Source organism: Melopsittacus undulatus, chromosome 3 (assembly GCF_012275295.1).
Source record: "Melopsittacus undulatus isolate bMelUnd1 chromosome 3, bMelUnd1.mat.Z, whole genome shotgun sequence".
In the NCBI taxonomy this organism is placed as follows: Eukaryota; Metazoa; Chordata; class Aves; order Psittaciformes; family Psittaculidae; genus Melopsittacus; species Melopsittacus undulatus.
The window spans coordinates 99,988,746-100,008,902 of NC_047529.1; the positions used below are offsets into that span (position 1 = coordinate 99,988,746).

Genomic DNA, 20,157 nt, shown 5'->3' on the forward strand with positions numbered 1-20,157 from the left:
GCGATAGGAATAGGCTACTCTTCTGCAAAAGCATACAGTTCTCTTGTTATTTGTTATATTAATGTCCTTTCAAAATAGATTTAACTGAACTAAAGTCCTTTTTTTTTTCTTGGTGACTGCTGTAATGGCTTTCTGCCGTTAGTTTCCTTACAACACTGCTACCAACCATTTAATTTTTAGTACACTTTGCATTACATTTATTTGCAGCTTCTATTAAACAAAATGCAGAACTGATTCTGCTGTACACAGACTGGGGAAGCGAAAATGTCTTTTGTAGCCTGACCTGACTCAGACTGTAGAACTGCAAATCTGCTGAAATCCACTGCCTCTGACATGCCATGAAAATAAGGCGTGGGTATGCCATGTTCCAGCCAGTAACATGCATCTCGTGCCATTTGAGACCTCTGGTCAATATATCCATTGTAAGAGGGGAAAAAAAGAACAACAAACTACAGCAACAGAAAAAGGCACTACACTACCTGAAGTAACAGTCCTGAACTTTAACTTTTAAAGGTTTTCCATACACTTACTGTGTTATAAACTGAAATTTATGAAGTAGTTAATGCAGACAGTATTCTGACTAGTTCTTTCAAAATAGCTTAGCACTTTGAGTTTATAGCATGCATGCATGGCCTGGGCTTCTTTTGTTTAGGTTTGTATTGTTGGTGTATGCTAAATTAGATTTAAATTGTTACCCATGTGGAAAGAGAGGGAAGCACAGTATGGTGCTTTCATGTACCACCTTCTGTCATAAGAGATATAATTTACATGCTTTGCCTTAAAAATCTCCCTGTTGCCCAGGGAGGAAACAGGTCAAACCAGCATTCAGTTGTGTGTCATCAGCAGCCTACTCAGGTTGTGCAGGTAGACCCAAGGTAGCTCATGGGAGAAGCTAAAAGAGATGACAGATGAAGACTGCAGTTGTTTAGGACTGTGTATACTCTACATGTCTCTCTGTATGACCCAGCTATGGCTGGAAGGAAGCTAATCAGGTCATTTTGTATTCAGTATTGCCAGCAGGAGGGGTTGATAGAGGGGACAAAGATAATTTGTCTTTTATTTCATCCTCATTTTGATTGTTAAGCGAATGTGTGCGTGCAGTAGAATGGGAGGTATCTTGCTGCTTGGTGGTGAGCCCAGCTGCAGGCTGTATACCTTCAGTCTGCCCCAAGGGGTGCCTCAGCAAGGAAGTTCTAATATTTTTCCTAAAATATTTGTTGTGAATACAACAGATTCACAGTCGGAGACTGAGGCTTCTCCTGAGAAACGGCCACGGCTACTGGATGACAGTAATGACAGGCCTGAAGAAACCAGTCGATCCAAACAGAAGAGTAGACGCCGATGCTTCCAGTGCCAAACAAAACTGGAGCTAGTACAGCAGGAACTGGGATCATGTCGCTGTGGTGAGTACTGCTTGTCAGTAGTGTCCAGCTTTTTAATGCAACCATGCTTGGATCCGTATCAGAGGTAGAAATACAGAGAACACCTGCATTTTTTTTTTGTCTTTCAAAGATAACTCTAAACAGAAGCTATAGCTTCCACTGGTAGCAGAAAGCTATAATTAGTTCCTGTCTAATTTCCTCTTTAAAACTTTGGCCTTGATATACTGCCTCAAGAGAGCTCAGATGTTAATGAATTTAGCTTCAGAAGTCCCTGTAAGGCGGGAGAGCATCATACCCACTTGACAGGAGAAGAAACACAAAGCACATCAAAATGCGCAAAGATGACAAGGTTTTCACAGAGCTTTAAGAAACATAGGTCAGCATCTACATTCTGCATTTTATAATTACATTATTATTAAAAAGTTTAAGCAAAAACCCACTCTAACTGAAAACACTTTCTTATAGTTAGCTCTTGGTGGGTAAAGTCCATAGTACTTATTCATCCACCCTGGCTTTTCCAAAGCTGATGACACTGTTCAGCTAACTGAATTGAGGATGATAATCTCATGCAGACAGCTAATTTGGGGTTTCATATTACATGCAAGTAATCTTTCCGAAACGATAATTAGTGTGACTGGATTCCAGAGGAGATCCTCTCTCCTTCATGGAACAGTTGTGTTTATAACTGGTTTAAATGTGCTTGTCAGACCCAGTGAGAATGCACAGGGTAGCTTTACCTGCTAGTTATTTTAACATGTAGTCTTGTTTTGCAAGCTTATGCTTGTGCTCTCTGACCATACTTGTATCAATACATGCAGAGAAATTTGTTTGGTTACTTCATTGTGTCTCAGCATGGGGATAATTTCCAAAGGATTTGCATAGACGATAAGTGCAATACACATTGCACCTGTGAATTGGAGGATATTGTACTAAAATGTTTTCTGATAGAAGGCATGTCTTTCAGAGCATCAGTGGGGGAAGCAAGGATTAGCTAAACTAGTTACAAAGACTCAGTTAAATGAGGCAGACCTCATTTATATATAGTATATAAATGAGTTCTAACTAACAAGTGAAGAGAAAGTGATAGAAAGTGGCAAAGATTCCATTATTATCCTTTGTTCTTTTCTTCAGTATCTCTCTGTCTTCAGCCTTTAGAGATTACTTTTGTGTTGTGCTCCTTTCGACATGAGACAAGCTTTGTTTCAGGTACTGGGGAACTGCTGTAGAACTAACATATGTTATCTTCAAGCCACCAAACATGAAATCAAAAGCTGCAGTGTAGAAATTCGTATTATGGAAATCCTGTGTCTGAATACTTTGAAGTATCCAGTAACATTTTTACCAAACTAAAGAAATTCAGCACTGTTAGTGACATAGTTTGGCATGGCCCTTCCTGCGCAGCGTGGTAGGGGCAGGAGTTTCTGCTCCTGGTATTCTGTTGTCATAGATGTCTGCTTACAGGGACCTGACTGAGATACAAGAATCCTCCCTAATACTGGGAACAAGAGAGTTTTACAGGCTTGGGGAGAATTGAAGAAAAGCTGATTTAGAGATTATGTTCTGTCATTAATCTTTCCTGCATTCTGCAAACTGGAGCTATGTAAGAGCGATGAAGTTGAAAACAACTTTTTAAAAGTCCTTCCATTGATTAGCAATGTTTTTCAAATTATAAAATCAGACCTGCCTTTTTTTTTTTCTTCTTAAATTAGATGACAAATATGGCTCCTTTCAAGTTTTCTTGAGGTAGTTCAATGATTCAACACTGTTGCAATACGAATGTTGTAGAACTTGTTCTTTGAATTTTTTTCACTGGATGTATGCAGCTTTATGGAAATAATTGTTAAAGGTCATAAAATGTGTTAATAAAACATGAATAGGAAACAAAAAATTCTGAGTTCCTCAGCAATAATTGAGGAAAAGAAAATTTACTTTCCTACATTATATATTACATCCTATATAGTTTAAAGTATGTATAATAAACATTTCTATCCCACGCATTTTATAAGAGAAGAGCTGAAAAGACTAAAGACTAAAAGATCTTTGGTTTATCTGTGCAGCTATAACTTTTAATTAATACTGTATTCAGTACATATGTGTTCCCTGTAATGCAACGGTCTCCTGTGATGTGAAAGTAAGCATACCATGTGCTACTTAATAGTAAAGTTAATAAGTAAACAAAACCTTACCACTGTGTTGACAGGTCATCTCAGCTGCACATCACCTGAACTGCTTTACCAGTACCCACCAGTTTTTGTCATTTTGCATAGCTGCCTTGAATACTATTCTCAGTAACTTTGCCCTGCTATCTGTAAAACTAGGTTGCTGTAGGTCATGAATGACAAGCCAGCTCAGAAACCCTGGGGAAGGGATGAAGGAAAACAGGCCAGAAAAAATGTGTTAAATTTCTCATTAATTTAAAATGTTTTCTAAATCCGTATGTGATCAGGTTATCCTTTTGTCATAATGTGAAGCACTGGTAACAATGTGTATTTAATTGAAAGAGTTAGAAGCACAATCAACTGATGTAGAGCAAGCCTGTATATCATTCAAAAGTAATGGCAAAGGTAGAATATTTTTTGATCTGGACTTTCTACCACTGCTATTAAATTCTTGGCATCTTATTCTTTAACTGAAACAATGGAAAAAAAAGTAGAAAACCCCCTCAACTTTAAGCATTAAAATAAATGCTGATAGTCAGAAGCGATAAAAAGGCAGACATGAACTTTAGAAGGACAAATGCTTGGAGAAAGGAAAAAGGATAAACCACAGAAATATTATGTTATTCCAAAGCCGTGTCTGAAACACTGTTATTAAAATCTAGATTAACTCCATATAATAGCAGTTTTATTGTTTGCTATTACACATCATCTTGCCTCAATGTTAAAAGTACTGGAAATCATCTCCTTTTGTTCTGGTGTCTCTTCCAGTGGGATTTTTAGAGAGACATAGTGGAAAGAGAAATTTATACCTGCTGGACAACATTTTAATGTAGATATACCTGCAGATATTACTCCAGCATAGCTGGGACTTGTCCAGCAGGGCACAACCTTTTTAAAAGGGGACAGATTCATCTACTTCTTTATCCCAAATTCTGAGATATTTTGGAGAGACTGCTGTGTTGTCTCTGTTGTCTCCTGTAGGACCTGTCCTAGACAGGTGTAGAGAGGTGATGCTGCTGAGCTTGTTCCTTTGACAGTACAAGGAATTTTAGACAGATCTGACAGTGCTGCAGGGCTTTGTCATGAAGGAAGACAGTTCACCAGAATTTGAAAAACCAAAAAAAACAGCAAGGGTTCTTTGAACACAAAAATATTTCAGATGTAGAAAATGTGTGTATTTTCATACACACACACACTCTCAAGATCTTTTTTCGTTCTGCTTCTGCTCCATACAAGTTATTAACTGCTGACAAGAAATTCACATCTCATAAATAATGCTTAAGAGCCATTGCTATATAAATTGAATGTGTTATGAATTGTGATGGGCCTTTTTCTAGTGTTCTGTGCCTGGAGCAGGAAGAACAGAGGATGTCATTTTCATTAATTTCTAATGAGGTGCCAATTAAAGCCAAGGAAGGAACTGGGAAGAGTCACAGAGCTCCCCTGAATCCTGTGCCCTGGGGCTGTCAAACAAGCGTGCTGCCAAGCCTCCTCTGAAAGTTCCAGTAAATTACAAACTCATCCAGAGCACACACAGACAAATTCAGCTTCTCTTTGATCTTCAAAAGAGCAATTTGTAAGACGAGTTCTGAGCCTTTTCACACAGCTAACTGGGAGAAGTGATAGGACTTGTTAATTGCTGATGCACTTTGCAAGCTTCAGTGAGAAAGATAAATTTTAAAATGAATTCCCATTTTGTGCTTCTGACTGGATAACCTTTAAATCACTACTGCTAGAACAAAACCGTCTTCCTGTGAAGCATTTCTAGATGACAGTTACATTAGCCATGTTTTCCAGGCAGCGATGTTCTCTGCTTCTGAGTGGGCCTTTCAACAGTTTAGCGTCTTCTGATGGATAATGGTTGTATTGAAATAATGTATTTATTTAATATTAAATTTAGTAGACAGTTACATAATCAGGAGCTTACAGGAATCTTATTCAAGTTACATTCTGTTACAGTATTTCTGCTGGAAGTGCAAGCAGTCCAAAATCAATTACCAGTGATCCTTGATCTGAAAATTACATTGTCAGTTCAGTGACAGGATAAGCAGGTGGTACCAGAGCCTTGTTTAAAATGAAGGGGAGTGAATTTGAGAGTGACGGTAGCTATATAACATAGAGTTCTGGAAGAGTATTTTAGAAAAAGACAGGTTGATTATTTACAAATAACATGGTAAACTTAGGGGCCTTGTCCTACTCAATAGCAATATGCATCTGGTCAAGTTGTGCATTTTTAAAAGGCAATGAGTTTTAAACTTCTGAGCTATAGAAATTATTTACACAGAAAGGATAGCTTAATTTTATGGCAGAGGCTTAGTATTTTACAGCAAATAGTTCTGGTATCACTTGCTGTGTAAAGCCAACACATGGAAGTCTGCAGTGTTCTTTAAATATTGTTGGAATTGCATAAGGTGTATGAGGATATTCTAGAGGATCAGTAAAGGAATTTCTTGCATGTTGTGTTAGATACAGTCCCAGTCAGAAATTAAAAATCAGTACAGTATACCAGCTCTTCAGTACCTGTTATGTAGAATAGTTTGTCATTTGTAGGCAACATCCTAATGAACACGTCTGTAGCTTGAAGTCCATCTATCCAGAACTCTCGACAATCAGTGGGGTGGCCAAGATAATGGGCCCTGGAAGTAAGTCAAGCCTTAGTTTTCAGTAGCAGTGCCTTAGAAAGATGTTGTTGATTTGTTTGTGTGTTTCTCAGATAGGAATCTCAAGATTTTCATGTTCTTTGGCCACAGTAGATGCTTAATAGGATGGGAAGAAGTTGAAACCTTCTGGTTTGATCAGACTTAAAAAACTAACTGCTCAGTTGTTGTGCAAGCTGATCAAACACTCTTTAGCCCTATTTCTTGCCTCTGTGGACAAGAAAGATTTTCTTGGAGTTTTACTGGCCAAGGTTATGTTGTAACAAGTTGTAGTTTCCCAGAATACAGACTGACTTGAGCAGTTCTTTGTTCACCAATGCTCTTGGAGGAGACTCTGCAATAGATACTAACCTCAGGCATGGGTGAAGGCAAAACATGCTGGTTTGCTATTTTTATTTGTGAGATATTGACGAGTATTTGTATTTGTCTCTTTCTGGATTTGAAGGGATACACATTCACAAGTGGCTTCTACAGCAGTAAGACTTTGAGTCAGGAAAGAGAGTCTCACTTTGCTGGTTAGCCAGAGTACTGCCTTGCTGTGCTGAATGTGTGGAATGATGGCTCAGTCCACTGTTGGGGGACATCACAGACTCCTCCTTTATAAGGGTATAACTTTCCTTCCTTTCTAGCTAGAAATTTTATGTGGCTATAACTTTATGCACATAGATCACTGTCCACTGCTCATTGTGATTTAGATCTAACTACTAAAGCATGCCTCTAGAAAGAGAACAGATTTTAGTCTTCACAGTATACAATGTGCTGGGTGTCTCTGTGATGGTGTTGAAATATGACTTTAATGCAAACTGGATAAATCTCATGGTAAACTTGTATTAGAACTTGGTGAAATGCCTCATCAAGATGTGATCAAAGTGGGTAAGACTGTCTTGATAAAACGTTCACTTGAAAAAAATAGCTCAGAGGAAGGCTGAACTTATGGTGATGAGGGAATAAACCCATGGGGAATACATTTATCTTGCACTAGAACAACGTGAATAACAAACTGGCATTACATCTCTTACAGAATTCCCTACTAAACCCTAAACCAACTTCTGACTTAAGTCTGGTGCATTCTAAAGATAATTTGGTGCTTGCCAAATTATGTCTGTCTTTATATAATTAACAATGGAAAGGGCTTTTTAAACATTGATGAATAAATGCAAATTAAAGGAGATCCAACCACTGTGAGAAAACATTATAAACAAGTTGTAAAAATCTTTAATTTTAGCAGGGACAGGAGCAAAACTTTTTTGAAATATTTGGCAAACATGCCTTCTAAACCACTTCAGAAAGTTTTCTCATGTCTATGTATGCATATATATATATATACACATATATATACACATACACCCAAACTTATCAGCATAGCTAAGTAGTATAAGAAAGAATTTTCTGGTATGTTACTCTGCTCATTTTTCTACATTCCTGTTTTTAATTTAATTCTGTATATATCTATAACAACCTGGTGGAATTATTTTCTTGGAATTTTTTAAGTGTCCATCGCTTCTGTTCTTCTGCTAAGTAGAGGGTTAAGAGCTAAAAAGAACAGACTTGTATAAAGCATTTTTGATAGCCACCAGAAACAAAATGTGGCCCCACAAAAGAGACTGTACCTTTTCTACAGATAACTGTAGACAGATAAGTCTCACTGTAATATAGTGATAAAACAAGTGGAAAAAAAACAACTGCAAATTCTTAACTTGTATAACAGAGCTGCTTGTTCATAAACACAGGAGATGAGGCATTTGTTTGGATTGTGCCAAAATAAATTTGTAATGATTTGATTTACTCAGTTAATTTAGAAATTATCTTAAGAAGGACAGGAAGAAAGAAACAAATTTGGAATAGATAAGGGAGAAAAAATAAAAGCTCTTGACAACCGCACAATCTTTGTACAAAGTAGTCCAACATGTGTTGACACTAATATTTGTCTTAAATCTTGGTAAAATATTAAATTGTGGTTCCGTTTCTATGGAACCTTTTTCTGTGGAGAAGAATTTGTAATGGTGCTGGTCAGTTTACTTTCTAGATGGATAAGGTTTTTCTGGTACAAACCAAAATACCTTCAGGGCATAAATGTATGTTGGTATAACATATGTACTATTGATTAACGTTAAATATGTGCACTGCTTCTGGAGAGTGAGTCAAACAGTTCAAGAAGTATTAAAAGAAAAATCCTATGAGCAACTGGTTGCATGGCAAGTCTTCCTGCCAGGCCTTAAGATATACCATGTTCAGCTGTCTTCTGTTGACTGTTATTCTAAGATAGTTGCTCCCAGAATAGGTGTTTTGCCTCAGGCATTCAGCCATTCCAGTAATGCCTGCAGCTTAGTTTACAAGCTTTCAGTCCTGTAGGTGTTAAAAAAGGAAAACTATTGAAGGTTGACTTCAAACTGAAAGGAGTTTTTGTTTTGTTTTATAAAGGTTTTATCCCAGTACTATAATTTGATAGGGAATATGCACTGTTAACTAGTGTTGGTCTGCCCAGGTAGTGTGTATTCTGAAAATTCTAGAAATTAAAAACAGTTGACTAATTGGTGACACATGGGTTTCAAGGGTAGGACTCAGAAAAAAAAACCAACCACTTCAGTGCCTAGGCTTTAGAAAATCTGTCCACAGCTTTGAAAGTGTAAATGGAGTTCGTGGTCTGCTTATAATTAGGAATCATGAAATAGTTTGAAAAGCCTCTAGTGTACTCCCCCAGCTTGTTCAACTAGTGTGGCTTTCTTACAGCATGTGCTGATTCTGATTTCTTCCACTATGCTACTTAAAGTTCCGCAGCAGGCAACTCTCCTGATTCAGTGATGTATAGTGTGCCTGTTACCTTCTTCAGTCCCAATCAATACATGTTATTGAAATGGTCAGTTAGTCTCTTAAGTCCTCCAGTTCTCCTTAAACAAAACAAATTAGCATGTTCCTGTTAAAAACAAACCAAGAAAAAGAAGTTTTATTTTTACACTACTGATGTTGTAAGCCCTTTCTTTAGGTTCTATACTATAGTATGAGTGAAAAAATAGGCATTTTCTTGGTGTGCTGCATTTGGTCTCTTCTTTCATACATACCTGTGCTGTGGTTAAAGAAGAAAGAAGAATATGCAGTAAGAAAGCCACATTAGTTGAACAGTTGAAGATGCAATTTTTAATTGTCTTGCATACACAAGAGATGCATGCCCCAGCTGAGACTATCTTATTTCTAGTTCTGTCTCTTTCAGTACCTTTAGGGAAGAAATTTGCTCTTTGAGTATTTTTTTTTCTTATCAGAAAATGAAGATCATAGCTACCTACCCACCCGATGTTCAAGGAAACATTTTTGAAGGTTAAAGAAGCTCAACCTTTACTAATCAAAGTTCTTTCTTTACAGTGTTCTTATTTATCCAGTCTACACAAGATTTGAAGTCAAAATGTTACAGCTTCTCCAGGGCTCTGTGCTTAAAAGGCTCCTGCTGGTTGGCAGAGGGCTGGAGCACTTCGTTCTCAAAAGGAGAGGTCCTGCCTAGATACTGCATTCCCGATCAAAGTGAATCAAACACATCCATATGTTAACAAATAGCTTTGCAAGTATGTACTTATTTTACTAATATGCTTGATATTTGAATAAACAGAGAAGGCCCAAAAGCAAGTTAGGTAAACTGATCATCAGGTAAGGCTTGGGTAGGGTGAAATGATGCCCAGTAAATTTTGTTGGTGAAAATATAAATTCTTCATAGGAAGAACTAGAGGAAAAACATCACACCAATTGCTGCATCAGAACTGGGAGGACAAAATAGATATGGAAAGCAATTGCCAAAATTTACCTCAGATTTTTTGTCCAGGAACTACAGCTGGTTCACACACAAACTAAAGGGGAAGGATGGAAGTGTAGGTATAAGTGTTTATTTTCCTCCATGGGATAAGTATGGGATAAATAGAGCTCTGAATGGAGCTCAGTTTCCCTTTGTTAGAAGAACTACTCTTGACATAGATTGCAAGAGGTCACAGGAATAGAAAGCTTGCGTGGAGCAGAATTTGTAGTCTAAGAGACCCTGGACATAAGGTATAAATAGAGGATAATGATATAAAACAAATTTTATTTAGATTTAAGAGAGCTGCTTCTCTCCAGTGATGTGACCAGCAAGCCTAGCTGATGTCAGACTGTGGATCAATACAGTGCAACCTCCAGAAAGCTATTTAAACCCAAGACATAAATAATACAATTCAGAAAATATACTGAAAGGCAGACTTGGAGTCATATTCAGCATGTGGTGATTTGAAGTCAAAATATATTCAGGATTCAGGAGAAAAGAATTAATACAACACATACAGTATGTTGGTATAGACTTTCATTATTCATTCCAGTTCTTTATTAGTAGCTTTATCTTTCATGCATTTTCATTGGGCTAAACAAAATGATACGCATACATTATTGAATCACTTGGTATTGCTTGCTATTTTAATTAAGTTACTGGGTACACTTGGGTTTTTAATTAAATCTTCAGCTTTTGGCAGAAGTGTAGAGAGAATTCTAGAAGCATTAATACCTTGTTCTTTTAAAAATGTCAAACACTGCACAAGTCCCTGCATTGATGGTAGAATAGCTCTGTCATCCACCTGCCCTTTCTCAAGAGACTTTCTCTAAGATTTGACACTACTCAAATCCAGATGTCCTGGGTAGGAAACAAATACTTCTTTATATGCTAGTATAGCCTATGGAAAACCTAATTTTACAGTGTTACGTATTATGGTTTGTCTCTGCTTTATCAGGTGTCTATTATTGGACACTACATTTTTGGCATAATTCTGCTTTTTTACAGCATGTCCTGTCCTTTGGATTCATTCTCTCGCATCCTACAGGATATAACCTTGTGAAACTAAGAACAATATGGAAGATGCAGTGTTGTTTCAGTATGTTCTCAGCCTTGCAAACAGGGCAGTGAACATTTCTTTTACAAGTGTAGTGGTAATATTAATTTCTCCCGAATATAACATTACAAGATCACATGATTATTCAAAAAAGCAAACACTTTTCACCTACCTAAAGTCCAAATTTTTCCCTTTGAACCTAGCTTTTTCTCTCCCTCAATTTAGTTGTACACTGGTGTTCACTCTCTGGTACCACTATTGATGCTGGAAGTTGTTGTTAGCAAAACTGGTTGAGTGTGTTTTGGTTGTGGGGTGGTTTTTTTTTGTTTGTTTGGTTGGGTTTTTTTTGTTGTGTTTTTTTTTTTTAATTTAATCTCTTGTTAAATTAACTTTTGTTTCAGTTATATTGAGAAAATGTGACATTAAAATGTTAATTTCTGTGAAGGTGCATCTATAAGCATAGGTGAACTGGGATCATACCCCAGTTCCACAGGTGTTTCACCATGCTAGCTGGTAAGTCAGCTTGTAGTGTCTCAGCTACTGCTCTTGCCTGACTGCTGTGGGCTGCAACTTAGGAGGAGAGTGTATAAAGTTGGAAGGGGAGTCTGCATATGAAATGTGTACGTTAGTGACTTCTGAGATATAAAGCAGTTTAAAAGTCAGTATTGATTGCATGCTGTGCCTATGGAAGTAATCATGTACCTGGGTTGCTGCATTAGACTGTCTCTGATAGATGTTGGCCTTAACTCCTGGATCCAGAGTGGGGTGAAGAAGTTGTGATGAACTCTTTATGTGCATGTGTTCTGTAGGGCATGAAAATTATTTGGTCCAAACCAGAAGATTTAACCCCATTTATTTTGTGGTACATGACAGGACTGTGGTATGATCCTGACTGAGACCTGCAGTATTTAGTAAGGCATAGACCACAGCAAGTTTTGAATGCTTCTACAACTTTTATTATTATTCTTTTTATTGCTATTACAGAGCAATTAAGTTTGCTGTCTTTATTACTTTGTTCAGTGTGGGCTCTTTGAAATTCAGAAATATTTCCTGAAAACCTCAGTTCTGTTCCTGAAGAGGCTCTCTCCTTCTGTGGAGTTGGTATCTACTAGAGCAAAAGCAGAACTTGAACCTAGGACACTGCCATATCTTATTTTTTTCCCATTCCAAATACACTGTCTTCAAAGAAACAGGCTGAAACTGTTTCTTTTGAGTTCTTCTTAGTTCTAAAGTCAAGGAGTAGAATATAGCGTCTTACGTAGAACCTCCTTGAGGACTGTTGATTCAGAAAAAAAACCCTAAAAAATCAGTGTGTGTTCTGCCCTCAAGTGATACAAATTCTCTGTTCAAAATTTGTGTCACATTTAATGTAGGAAAAAACAGTTTGACAGCTTTCTGTGCAAGTAGTAAGATAAATAGCAGAGTGAATGTGAAATAGGGATAGCGCAAATAGGGATAAAACATAGTTTGTTTGCAGAGTCTCCACAGTGCAAAACCACATCTCTTTTGTGCTCCCTAAAGCAGCCTCCCAGGCTTATGATCTTCAAGAAAATAGAGAGAAGACCCTTTGAAACACAGATTATACATGGCTGAACTTGGAAATACAGTCTTTGCTTGCAGTCTAAAGAATTCTTGCAGAATCTTTTAACCACACCTGTTCAGTGGCTGCTACAGGATTAAGATGGTATCATCTTTATTTTGTATACAACTTTTTCCATTCATTTCCTGGGCAGTTTTTTTCACTAATAGCTTTTTTGTCTCTAGTGCCTGCTGATACATATTGCTTTGCACTGTTTGTGGTAGACAGCAAAGTAGAGCATGGAAAGAAAAAGATTGTTGTTCCCTACATTTCTCCTAAGCATAAACCCTATAGTAGAATTACAGAATGAATCTGCAGCATCTCTGAAGCATCCTGAGTCTCAGACATAAAATTTTATGTAGCATCAGAGATGTCACAGAGCTGTGTGTTCCTAGCGTGAAACCTGAGATTCTCACTGATTTAAGAGCAGGCTGGAAGTCCCAAGGGCATGTCCAATCCTGGGAACAGGTTAGCAGATTTAAAGGAACATTTTATGTGTCTTATACCACTGCTTTTCTTTTATTCTTTTTGATTCAGTTATTGATAATTTTAGTAGTCTAAGTAAGTTTAGACAATCTATATAAAGAAGAAATTATTGAAGGGCAAGTTGCAGTGACCATAGCAAATGACTAGAAAAATAATAAGAAAAGTATATTTATTTCTACCATGCATTTTGTGAATCTATTGCAACTGGGCTGTTTGTGAAGGACCATAGAACTGAAATGCGTGGAAAGGGCAACTTTTAAGATACTGTACGTTAATATTTAGAGATTTCTAAGTTTGAGCACTTAGAGGTTAGCATTCCCCATCCACTTTTCTTGGAATGGAAATGACAGAAAGGCTGTCTCAGCTATGTTTTTTTGAGTTTTAATAAATACATTTATTTGGTTAAAAAGCTTCACCATAATGTGGCTTACTCCTTTTTCCCCTTGGGAATGAATGACAAGATTTCTAGCCAAGTTATTCCAGACTACTTAGCACTTAATCAAAGTTGATGACATTTTGCAAAGCTGAAAAGGGGAAACAGGAGAATAGTTTATCTTGCTTATTTCCAAAAGCTTGTTGTTCAGCTTGTTGGAATTTGGTTTGGTTTTATAGAAAATGTCAGTAAAACCAAATGTTCCTTGAGTTGTGTTATGAAAGCTGACAATGCCAGTGCAGAGCATTCCCCACAGCAGAGAGAGTAGAGATAATTAGAGTTTATGCAAGAATGGAGCAGTCTAGAGGGAGAATGGTGCAAGATACCAGCACACTAGAATATTTGTACTGCAAAATAGCAGTGCATGTAAGCTGCACTGGGAGTTTTGCTAAGCTGGACCATAGTCCTTCCATTGCTGGATTTCTTTTTGAACAGTATCCAAAATACGAGGGGAGCAAGCTGATTGATTATATTGAAATCCAGAGAGCAAGTAGTTTCTGAGGTACTCAGTCTACAAGTATTGTATCTTGGTAGCTGTTTGTTCTACTCCTTACATTCATTTCTGCCTATATCATGACTTGAAAAAATATTTCCCTCACACACTTTTTAAATACCTTTTTTGTTAGTATCATTTACCACATATTGCATTATCTTCACAGTTGGAAGGGATGGAGGAGATGCGTGTTGTTTTGGGGATTACTAGATACTTTTGTTGAATGATGTGCAATTATTCTGAGCAGTGCTGCAGGAGCATGTTATCATGGCATGAGTTGATATTCTCTGCTGGCTAATCTGCCTGCTTGTTGCAAGGTTGCAAGGTATTGTTAAGTTCTGTTTGAAACTCTGTTGATTAGCATTTCAAATTAGTCAGGTAAAATTTCTTGTGAAGTACATGAAGAAGTCAAAGTACACGGAAGAAAATTCTGCACAAGAACAAGTGTATGTCATTGTCAAGGCTACTTTGAATAGGCTCGGTATAGGGGAGCTATACAAACACAAATTGTTTATTGAATAAAATTAAAAATCTGGAAATAGCAGAAGCTGCAAACCCTGACAGTTTTGGCAGAATGAAAATGATAAATAGCAGTACTAGTGGGCAGGTAAGATGATTCTAAAATGTCAGAAGCTCTGATTTTTTTAATGGTAATATTGGCTTCCCTTTCTTTTACCTACAAATGGGAGCTTCTTTGAATGTATCATGAGAGGTCACTGCATTATATAAAGCTAAACTTTTAGAGCAGTTCATGCATGCAATGAAAACATAATCGTCTAGCTTGAACAATTAAGATGATTGATGGTACTTGGTAATGAAGGGCTTTGTCTTTTCATTTCAACAATGATATTTGAATGGCTTAACTTTTAGAAATGTAAAACATGTATCTCTGCATAAGCAAGGTTCAGTTTTCTTCAGTGGACAAAACTGCTGTATAAGCCATATGACGTCTTCATTGTATGGCAAAGTCCAGACATGCTCACTGTTCTTAAAAAACGAAAGTATGAATATGTTGACTATCAGGGTAAATGTGGCAACCTGCAACTGCTTTTTGGATAATATACATCAAGATGTTTCAAATAGGGAAACTTTGAAAGTTTTCAAGTCACTTTTCAAAACATCTTCACAAACAAACCAAACAAGTCTGTCATCTTTTAGCAGCTTTCTGAATGTCTTATATATCAGGACCAGGATCTTGGGGTGGGAGAAAAGGGAGCTTGCTTGCTTTCTATCACAGTGCAATTCACGTAACAGGGATCATTATATTTATTATATATTTTAAGTAACAGTCTGGGACTCCATACCTGCCCAAGGACATCCGCTGGAGCAGTCCCACCAGTGCCACTGTGCTTTCCCATCGGTAGTTTGCAGTAATCCAATTATTGGGCATTTGTGCCATGTTCCAGAAAGTCATGGAACCACATGGACCATTTCCTGTTAACAAAGAGGCAAAAAAGACATTTTTCCAAAAAACAGGGATCCTCCAAAATCACAATTTGGCTTTTGGGTTGTGGATTATTATGTCATTTAGTTGAATTGTTTCTGATGCTTCACATACCATTTTATTGGTACTTTAGTAGCTTACTGGTTTCAGAATTTTAAGACAAAGTTAAGAATTAAATGTAGGGTTTACCTCTAATACTTGCTTATTGTCATTCCATACCCCCACCTATCCAGTGCTCTTGAATGTAATGATAAGGAAAATGCAGTTGGTTTTCATCATAGAATCATAGAATAGTTAGGGTTGGAAAGGACCTTAAGATCATCTAGTTCCAACCCCCCGCCACCACAGAGCAAACTGTAGGCCTGTGGTATTTTCTGGTCTTAAAAATGGAAGATTATTTTGTTTTCTGTCTTCTCCAATTGCCTTTTCTCAATAGATTCCTCAGGAATGATGAAAGCAACCTCACAGTTGCTTGTGTGTGATCTTAGACTTCTCTGAATGACTCATCTTTATGGGTACAAGTAAAGCAGAGATAGTACAGTACTTTATGGCTTTAGCCATTTATGTTCTAGTGATAAAACGGAAGTGAATTTTTGATGATAAATTGTGCAGTAGTTTCTGGGGTGCTTAGAGGAGCTCAGAGGTTTTGAGATACTTCAGAATGGAAATTTCCAAGAAGTTTGCATTACAGGCCTGAGGAGTAGATGATTCATAGTTTACTTTTAACATCAGAAAACAACAATTGCAATGGTGTGAGATATATTATTACATTTACTGGACTGAAATCATCTATGCTTGGCATAGATGTCTGGCATATTTTTGGTTGATGACTCGGGAAACTAGCTTTAGCTGGCAGATGGATTCCCTTTTCCCATGCTCTTTCCCCTAGCATAATGTTATTTATTTTGTCTTCTAGATACAGTGTGCTAAAAGAAGCATTTCTGCAGTAAAATCCTTTAGGGAAGACAACCTGTATTTGATATCTTCCCATAACGAACTTGACTGTAAATACACGCAAGAGTTCATATATCTAAGTTGCTTTATAACCATAAAAGCAGAGTTCTCAGGAGAAAAGTTTGACCTCTAAGTATGCATTGGCTTTAAGGAACAAAATAGAAGTACATATATTAGCCTACTGCCCCAGTGCATGTAAGTTAATAATATAACTGTTGTAAAAACTGATGGCCTGGATAAAACATCATGTGCTTGTGCAGGTGCAGACCACAGAATGTTCACTCTGATTTCCAGACCAGTGAAGAAGCAAGGAGTGAATACAGCAGGAATAACTTAATTGAATATGTCCATTCTGAACTAATCAGAACTGCTGTTACTTGATTAGCTACTATGTAGCAATATTCAAGTCCTTTAAATTTAAAATAAAACCTACAAAAATACAAGTTTCAATCTTTAAAGGGACTTTGGCATTTAGAGAAATTTTGGGACTAAAGATCTGAAGTCTCTTTTTGGAAATGAGACTTGCAGAAGATCTGTATTGCAAAGAGATTGAACCCCCTCCATAAGAACAGCCAATATATGCAAAACTATTTTAGTGTTGTTCAAAATGTGCTTAGGTATTCTTCCGTTAGGCATTATCAGTTCTAATTAGCAGATACATGAGTAACAGTTTTAGATTACTTAGTTGTTGAATTCAGAAATACTTTTTCCATTGTCCAGGAAAATGAAAATCACATTCTTTGTGGCCAGTTACTGAAATGCAATGCATAAGTATATAATTGACAAACAGCAAAAAAAATGTTTAATCTGGAATAAATACAGCAAATGCTACAGATTTTCCTACATTAAAACAGGTGCTCCTTAAGAACTAAAATGTGTTCAAAAAAAAGACAGGAAGATATGAGAAAGCACAGAATAGATTGTACTGGGGGGGAGGGGGGGAAGATGGGGGGCGGGGAGTGGCAGAGTGGAAAGGAACACCATGAAGTTATACTGGTCTGCGGAAGGCAGGAAGCTTTGTAGAAGGTGAAGAGATGGGCAGTTGAAAGCAATGAATCATGTTGTATATTTATTTTCTTATTAGACTTACAGAATTGTCAAAAAAAGTCTTGCTGAATCTGTGTAGAACACTGTACACATGTCCAAGAGCTCTTTTATGTAACATTAAATAGTATTTATACATATGCTTGTTAACCATGTAGAGAGGATCTGTAAAACCATCAGGATTTAAACCCAGATTTCTTACATGTCCATTGCAGATGAAGAACTTGATATTTGAGCTCATCTAGTCAGGTATTTATGTATTCTTGTGCTTGTAGCGGATGTTGGTTCAGTAATTTGAAGTTTTATTTCAAGAAATAAGGGAAGTCTTCACTTCATGCTTTCTGTAAGAGAAAGCTGAGTGAAATGCCTGTTCAGTATTGAAGCCATAGTCCAAGGATGTTTTAACAAAGAAACCTTGAATTTTTGGCACCTCAAGGAAGATATTTATTTATTGTATTGGAGTGTGTGGCATGATCCAGACTGAGATTGAAGTGGAAGCAATGATCACAAGGGTGAGATATCTGTCAATTCAGTCTACATCCTTCCATCCACATTTCTGAACAGCATATACCAATGAAGAAAACCTGTCTTTTTTTTTTTTTTTGCTTTGTTACTAATACTGGCTTTCAAAGCCAGACACAGATAATAGACATGGCTTTTCACAGCTGGTGCTGCTGAAACACAGAGCAAAGACAAATTATTTTTTCTTCACTTTTTTCTAATAATTCCATGTGTGATATTCTCTCCTTTTCTGTTTTCATAACAATCACACTAACATAAAAGGTAGCCTGTTGTTGTCTCTCACAATTGATGTTTTATAGTCCAGGAGCCTAAAATACATAATATATATATATATATATATATATATATATATATATATATATATATATATATGAGTGTGTGTGTGTGTGTGTATTAGGCACAAACAAACACACTCTCAATTACTCATTTTTATACTTTTCCGTCACAAAAATCAACATTTTGTGGTTTTAATATCTTCTGAGCATTCAAGGAGCAGCAGTAACGTAAAGCATTCAGTGAGAGACAGAGTGATGTTCCTTGCACTGTCAGGCAGGAAAAATATTGCAGCATAGGCAATATCATACTTGGTTTCATATACGGTGGACTACATGAGCCCTGTAACTGTGTGACATTTTCCCCTACTGTATCATCTTAATACTACTTACCGCTATGTAACATTCACTTTAGAGGCAGGAAATTTGAGGCAAATTCTTTACTGTTACAAAGAGTTAGGGACAAATAAGAAAAAAAGTTTATTTTCTTTGTAGACTAGAAAGGGGTGGGTATGGAAGATGCCCTCCTCACCTGTAGGAAGAAGTATTTACATGTGTTTCTGGTCATGTGCTCCCTGGGAAACTGAATAATACCTGACTAGCTTTAGACAAAGAGACAGTAACCTTCATCTTTTCAGCTACAGAGCAAGATGATGTGGCAGGACATGTCCCTGTGTCAAATGCCTGCTCACCCCCCCTGTGGTTAGTGTCAGAACAGTTCATGAAGGGAAGCTTCTGAAAACTGGCATAGTAGTAGAGCTATGAACTTTCCTGCAGTTACTGCCAACTTGGGGTGCTGGCAGTAAGGAGAAGGCAAGGTGCTTACATTTAACAGATCTGACTGGAATGCCTGCTTGAGAGCTCAACCCACAATACCATAGGCATGAATTTCAGAAATGACAGCCAGCTGCAAATAAAGTAGAAAAGATTTCAGAGAAGGTGATTAGCTTTTTCTTTTTGCAAAATGAGCTTTGTTACTGTGTGGGCATACCTACGACAGGTGATTTGAGGCACTTCCTCTATGAGACAACAGAAAAAAACCAAACCCAAAGCTAGTATGACTTGAGCCTTGGTACTATGTTAATAAATACTCAAGAAAATGCAGTAGGTAAATCAGATGATTATTAACACCCAGTAAGGAAGATAGGTAAGTAAAAACTTAAAGCTGGCATTAATTTCTGAGAACTGAGTAATCCCCTGGTAAGTAATCCTTCATTTCTGATTCAGGTAAGATTCTGCCACTTTAACCAAGTCCCTAACTGTATTTTTTTTCTTTTCCCTTTCCATGATAGGTTATGTGTTCTGTATGTTACATCGCCTGCCTGAACAACATGACTGCACATTTGACCACATGGGACGTGGGCGTGAGGAAGCCATTATGAAAATGGTGAAACTGGATCGGAAAGTAGGGAGATCTTGCCAACGCATTGGCGAAGGATGTTCCTGAGTGCAAGACTGCAACCAAATGCTGTTCTCTTAGTTCACTAATGTTAGCCTTATTTAGGACAAAGTCAGCCAGACACCTTGTACTAGGCAAGTTTCAGACTACAGCCAATCAGTTTCCTTTCTTTAGCCAGCTGTCCTGGTACTGTAGTTTAGGGATTGATGGTGGTTGAAATTGATTTCTGGCTGGTTACTAACGTGCCTGCTAGCCACCGAATAAAAATAAAACATGAAGAAATACTATTTTTGAGCATGGCTAGTGGATTTAAACAAAACAAGAAAAATCCAAAGGCTTCTGTTATTGCTGGAGTCACTCTAAAAGCCTTATGCTGGAAACATTCCAGCTGCAGAGTTAAAACAAATAGTTGTATAGAAGCTGGTGTAAAAGTTTGCTATGCACATGGCTTTCAGACAAACTGTTTAATGTGCAGCCTTTCACCTCTTCACTGCTAGT

General features: G+C 37.3%; 1 protein-coding gene across 1 annotated transcript in view; it reads left to right on the forward strand.

Annotated features, from left to right (window-relative positions):
• The window catches only part of ZFAND3 (zinc finger AN1-type containing 3), a 138,150-nt gene extending 118,204 nt beyond the window's left edge, over nt 1-19,946 (forward strand). The window contains exons 6-7 of the mRNA XM_034061254.1: nt 1,233-1,403; nt 19,553-19,946. Coding sequence (XP_033917145.1) covers nt 1,233-1,403; nt 19,553-19,707 — 326 coding nt within the window. The 3' untranslated portion in view covers nt 19,708-19,946. The remainder of the gene's footprint in view (nt 1-1,232; nt 1,404-19,552) is intronic.
• The last annotated feature ends 211 nt before the right edge of the window (nt 19,947-20,157 follow it).